Here is a 6,029-nt window from a genome sequence, read left to right as displayed (position 1 = left end):
TTTTCTTTGCGTGTCGATATTTTCAACCTCCTTTTCTCCCTTGTTGAAATTGATCTCTATGCATAGGGTCAACCATAACAAGAAGTCTAAGGTGGAGAAGGTCTACTATACAATTTCTTTTTCCTCGTGAATTTCGAAAAACAACTATGGAGGCATATAGATATTCAAAGATTTACTTTAGTTTCCTTGGCAGTTATTTAACGCGACAGGTGTTATTGAAGACAGATAATTCCAAAGGATAAGACGTGACATTTCGGGGAATTTAAGACACGTAGCACACGTGTGACAAAGATGCGTGCCACAACAAAAGCACACGAGTCTCCATCAGCATTGACAAGTTACCCATACAATAATACGTGCACTAGGCTATGAGGTAAAGAGTTACATTTAGACCGTCCTATACCTTAACAGTTTACAAAAAGATCATCATAGAGAGTGATCATATGGACACCAGCAGGGACTGCAACCCACAGAATACAACCTGCCTTGCAGGACCACCAAAATTTGGGAAGCAGTAGTCCATTGTACTTCGCAAAATTACATGTTACACAACCAAAGGAAGAAAAACTGTCAGTCTAACGAGGCCAACAAAGGAAAACAGCTGGACTGGGATGAGCGAGGGAAGCTCTTCCTCCCATGCCTTGCAGCATATTGTGTACACGGAGATAGCTAAGGATAGCTGCAGACAAAACGCAGTTGGCTTTTTTCGCCTGCAAAATTCACCATCATGGCCAGATGAGCTTAAGAAATGTTCAAACGAGGGAAAGGGGGTGGGGAGTGGCCACCTTCCCACGCTTCTGCAGCTAGCTACACATCATGCTGCCTGCATATACAAAAGCCCTGCAACATGATCATCCCGGTAGAGCAAGCACATGATGATCCACAGTCGGGGGGGCTTCCCTTGAACTGGACTTATCACCCCCTTGACCAGCACTATGGATTTCTTCTGGGCTTATTATATGTAACTTTTTCACCATGCCACAAAATTCCCTGCATAACACATGAGATCTAGGAATGTAAGAGCCCTACATGGATCCTAAATGAAATTAATTATAATAATTCAAGTAACCCTAGCATGTAAGACCCATAAGAGGGTCTATCATAAAATGGCTCTGTAAAATGTGATGGGCTTACGGCCAAGGATCGTCTCCAACTTTCATAGTGTCCCCTTCATTGTCGCTATATGCCACCTGCCAGCCCTTCTCAGGGTTTGTAAGCTCCCCCTTCATGTGGAACATAGATTCCAGCTCTTCTAGGAGGCTCCCGTAGCTCTCAAATCTGGTCAAATCTATTCCCCTGCCAACCATGCTTCCTTTCTTGATTACCTGTAAGAGCACAGGGCAGTAGCAGAAAAACCAACATGAGGAATACAAGGAGATGCCATTATTAAACCCTAAGAGACAATTTTAGAAGTGATCAAATAACCGGTACCTTAATGCGGCTCCTTGTGGAATGGCTGCTTCGAGATTCCACTGCATTTTGATCCAGCTTTTCCTGCTCAGAGGTGGTGGCATCCGACTTAACAGGCCTGGAGAATTCAGGTTCTGTGCCTTGAGCATGTGGTTGGAACGCAACCTCACCCTTCCGGATGTCTTCCTCACTTGCTGCACCTGGTACATTAATATGTTTATTTGTTTTAGCAAGAGCAGAAGTGTCAGTTAAAGAGATTCCAAAGAGCTTGCATCCGCTCTCTGAAACTACTGGCGAAGCAGAAGGACCAGCAGCTGCAGGAGTAGCAACAGCAGCCTTCTCTTGCTTGGCAGACTCCCATAATGGCATTGAGGGAATGTTGGAATAAGACAGAGGAAGATGATGATGATGCTGTTGTTGTTGTTGTGGAGGGCCATTGCCTGTCACAAGTGACTTCTCTTGTCGAGCTGGAGTATTCGGAGAGGCATGGGGCGGCAGGAATGACATGAGCCAACCCGAAGGAATCTCATTTGAAGATGGTGGCCAGGCAGATCCCTGAATCAGGCCATGGCTGAGGCTGTGGCCTAGGCTGCTATGCACACTGGGTGACGTCACAGAAAGCTTCAGATCAGATTCAGGAGGGGGGACAAAAGGGGTATAGAAAGCTGTTCTTGGACTGGGTAACTGCAAAGACGGGACTCCAGAAGCACCTCCAAGCTGCTGTTGCTGCTGTTGAATATGCACATGGTGGTGGGGGTGATGGTTTTCTTGCATGCGAGAGTTACTATGAGGGGAGCCCCTCCAAAGAGGGCTAGTCCTCATGGTCCGGGGTTCTTGACCTTGCAAGACCCTCGGAAGCTTGGGGGGAGTGTATGTGCATTCTAGTGATGCCTTGCTGGAGCCTGGAAAACAGATTAACAAATTAGTAGGATTAAATATCCTGGAGCCTGGAAAACAGATAAACAAGTTGTTGGGATTAAATATCCCCAACACATGCAACCATCACATAGAAACAAGTACATGGCCCAGCCAGATTCTCCACAAGCACAAAAGCTGCCCAGACATAACCATGCTATGGTTCAAAGCCCTCGCATGCTACACGTATCTATGGCTACACGGACACAGCAGTAAATCAGTTAAAAGACTACACGAACACGACTGTAAATAAATTAAAAAACCTCTTACCAAGACCCGAGAGCTCTGTTACAGTGGAAGTAGCGGGAGGGGGGCGAAAACGCTTGCTCCGCCCCTGAGGGGGGTTCACAACCGGAGAAGAAACAGAGAGCTCAATCTCCCATGGGGAAACTCTATCCGGCCGCTCATTGCTGATCATCTCATCCCAGTTCACTTTCAAGGAGCGCCATTTGGAGTTTGCCCAGTTTATGGCATCCAAGTCTTCAATCCCCGTTATTGTACCCGCATGGCTGCGGATGTAGAGATGAGCACATGTAAGGATCACATAGCGCACAAAGATGAAAAAACTTGGAGGGCAATATTGGAGAACAGTAGCCGGAGACACACACACACACACACACACACAGAAAGAAAGAGGGAGAGAGAGAGAGAGAGAGAGAGAGACCTCCTGTCGGATGCGTCCTCTGTCTCGAATCGCATCTTAAACCTCATCCCAACCGACAAGCTTACCGACATGGTTTTGGTAAATTTTTCCACAGGTACCAGGAATGCAGAGAGGCTTACCCTGCACAAACCAACTCCATCACTCGTGGCCCAGACAAAAATAAAACAACGCATCAGATGAGGCGCCATGGAAAGACTAAGGCACTTCAAATGGTAAAAATTAGGCACTTAAAAGTTGAAGGAAGCAAAGCAGAAACGCGGCTCAAAAAGCTACTACGCAACTTTCGGTGACAGATGCAAGGACTGTCTGCCATGAGGCAACAGCAAAGTGATGGAAAGCTCAAGGGAAAACCCTTCAAACGAGAGCTCGAGAGATGGATACCCCTTTACGTGCACTTTATTGCAATAACACATGCCCGCCATGGCCTGTTTACACCATGTGCATATTGATCAGCTTTTAAAAACACACGGAACCCAATACTTGCCTTGGCTTGTAGAAGACAGAGAACATGGTCCGGGTCCCTATGGCATGGTTTGCCGTGGCCACCACCCCCATGTGCATGCTGTGGCTGGACATAACAGCCTGCTGGGCGGTCTGCTGGCGCTTCGCCCGCCGGATGCCCACCCTAAGCTCCCCATTCTCGCCCCTGAATCAGCCAACAACATCAACAAGGGGCAAAATCATAAAAAACAGAAGGAGACCCAAAAGACGATAATTCCGACGCCGCACAACTGAAAACGTCGCCCAGAACACAAACTCTCGGACGGACATATTGACAAAAACCAGAAGAGCCCCCCATACCGTAGAAATATCACAGCATCCCCCGCCATCAGCCTCTTGTTACTCACAAAAACACTCCAGCCCGTCGTTAGCAAGTGCCTTCGTGGATGGCCTGAAATCATAACGGAAAATCGGTAGGATACTTGCCGGAAATTTTTGCCAGTTTGCCGGCAAGATTATCAATATCACGTGCTTACCACGGTAAGTGTGTCGGAACTTCCAGTCCTGGCCGTGAAGATCCTTGGCCACCAGATCTTGGCTTGGGGGTTCCTGGGTCATATCCTGTGCAGTAAAAAACAGAAATGGAGTGATGAGAAGTGACGGAAAACACAGAAATGGAAGCGACGCAAAACACAGACAAAAAATAGTGATGAAAATGCAGAAATCGTCGAGCGGCGACAGAAACCAAGGAAATTTGTCGGAAACGGAGTAATAGACAGTGGAGACATTGTACCAAAGGCGGGAGGCATTCCTCAGCGTGCTTTCTGAGGACGGAGAAGCCGCCGTGAGTGCTAGTGTCGGATGCGGTGAGGATCTTGGTGAAGAGACGGACGGAGCTTGTCGGCTGAGCAGGCGCAGATTCTTGCTGCGTCTTGTCAGGCGAATCGCCGCCCTGCGACCAGAGAAGACAGCCGGCCGTCAGCTAAAAGACTCATGCGGACATACAGAGGAGAAAGGCGAGAGCAAAGGAGGTGATGTCAACCTCCGGCGTCTCGGGGAGGAGGGAAATCTGCGCATAGACTTCGTCTGTGTCTGCTTCAGCCTGTGAACCAGCGACAAGCACTGTGAATCCAGCAGCAGAGAGTACCTGCTACGAAATAGACGACGGAGCAGGCCGCGAAACACAAAAGAGATAGTAACTTACGCTGAGTACGCGATTGACTACACGGCAGAGTATTTGAGAGGCCAGGCCGGAGTTTGGAAGCTGTTGGCAACTTCCTTGATGCGTTGATGCGGCAACCTGTAGCGAAGGAAGGAGAAAGATGAAGACCATGGAATCAACCTGCAGATCCTGCCTATCCCTAACTCCAACCCTAAGCCTCTCACCTGCTCCATGTGGCCCTGTGGGAAGTACCAGACCCTCTCTCCTGGAGCAGGTACATGGACTAGAGGCCCTGCGCATGCCTGCCATAGCTCCTCCGAATGATCTCCTGCAACACCATCACAGAACAAAAAGCTTCAAATTGCATCCAAGCTCTTCCCCCCCTTTCCTTCTGCACCTTTCGCCATCTCTCACCTGTGGAATTGTTGCCCCCTGCGGCATTGTAAGGCGTGCTGCTGCTGCCGCGGAAAGAACATGGCGGAATCCTGCTGCTGATGGTTGCGGTGGCAGAAGCACCATCCGAGATCATAGAGCGAGAGCCACTGAGGCTGTAGGGAGCTCCGAAAAAGGCCATGGCCGATCGGGCACGAAAAGGAGAAGCAGGTAGAAAGGGGGGAAAACTGTAGAGGAAGCAGACACTATTTACCGAACAATTTCCACTCAAGACCCATGGAGCATTCCTGCAGCAGAAGCTTCTTGGCTATGGAGGAATAAGAAGGCAGCGGCGTCTGCGGGCGGCATATCTGGTGATGGTATTAGAGGAAAAGAGGAGAAAAGAGCTGTGGACTATGGCGGAGAAGCAAAAAACAACACGCAAACAGTGAGGCAAAGTGATCATTATCGAGTGAGCTTAGCCAAACTGCTTACTGGCGGTCACCTACCGGTTACCCCTGTCTACCCGTCCCCCGGCAACCGCATATTTCCAACATGATTAATAACCCGCCTCCTAAAGCTCACAATTTAACCTTAATTAACCTGCTAATAATTGCACTTTTCCTTATTTTTCGTACTTCGAGCACAATAAAATATAGAAGTAACTGTTGTCCCAATTTTCCTTCTTTTTTCGTTAAAATCGCCCCCCCCTTTGCTTTTTGCTCCCCCCCTTCCCCCTCATCTCCATCATCATCCCCACCACTCTCCAAGCCCTATCCTCTTTGGACCTTCATTTTGATAGTGATTTTTTATATTTTAACCCCTAAGGCTCTCCTTAGCCCCTTTTTAGTTGCTTGTTTGCTTCCTAGTCAGCCACCAAGACCCACTAACTCCGAGAAAGCATTTCTCATGACCTTCCTCCCTCTCACACATTCCTAGTGTTGTTGCGCCCTTCATATTTGGCATGCCCCCCCCCCCTCACTTCTCCCCTATGTTGGGACTCCACCCAAATTATCGTCGTGCCAAATAACTAATCTAATCTCTCCTTGATATTCTGCCCTTGCT

At 48.4% G+C, this 6,029-nt stretch overlaps 1 protein-coding gene across 1 annotated transcript; it reads right to left on the bottom strand.

Moving 5' to 3' along the window:
* Nucleotides 1-369: 369 nt before the first annotated feature.
* LOC147615986 (auxin response factor 7-like) lies at nucleotides 370-5,448 on the bottom strand. Its single transcript, XM_086778615.1, has 13 exons — nucleotides 5,007-5,448; nucleotides 4,817-4,920; nucleotides 4,635-4,730; nucleotides 4,473-4,532; nucleotides 4,224-4,382; nucleotides 3,967-4,051; nucleotides 3,791-3,881; nucleotides 3,474-3,635; nucleotides 2,990-3,109; nucleotides 2,596-2,834; nucleotides 1,432-2,312; nucleotides 1,135-1,325; nucleotides 370-990 (listed from the first exon to the last, which is right to left on the bottom strand). The coding sequence occupies exons 1-13, from the start codon at nucleotides 5,164-5,166 to the stop codon at nucleotides 852-854; spliced, it is 2,487 nt and encodes an 828-aa protein (XP_086634741.1). The 5' UTR covers nucleotides 5,167-5,448; the 3' UTR covers nucleotides 370-851.
* Nucleotides 5,449-6,029: the final 581 nt, after the last annotated feature.

The sequence above is a fragment of the Cibotium barometz genome, chromosome 39, assembly GCF_041138505.1.
Source record: "Cibotium barometz isolate CiBa-2024 chromosome 39, ASM4113850v1, whole genome shotgun sequence".
Taxonomy (NCBI): Eukaryota; Viridiplantae; Streptophyta; class Polypodiopsida; order Cyatheales; family Cibotiaceae; genus Cibotium; species Cibotium barometz.
The sequence above is the reverse complement of the archived record's forward strand: the minus strand, read 5'-3'. Positions and strand labels throughout refer to the sequence as shown.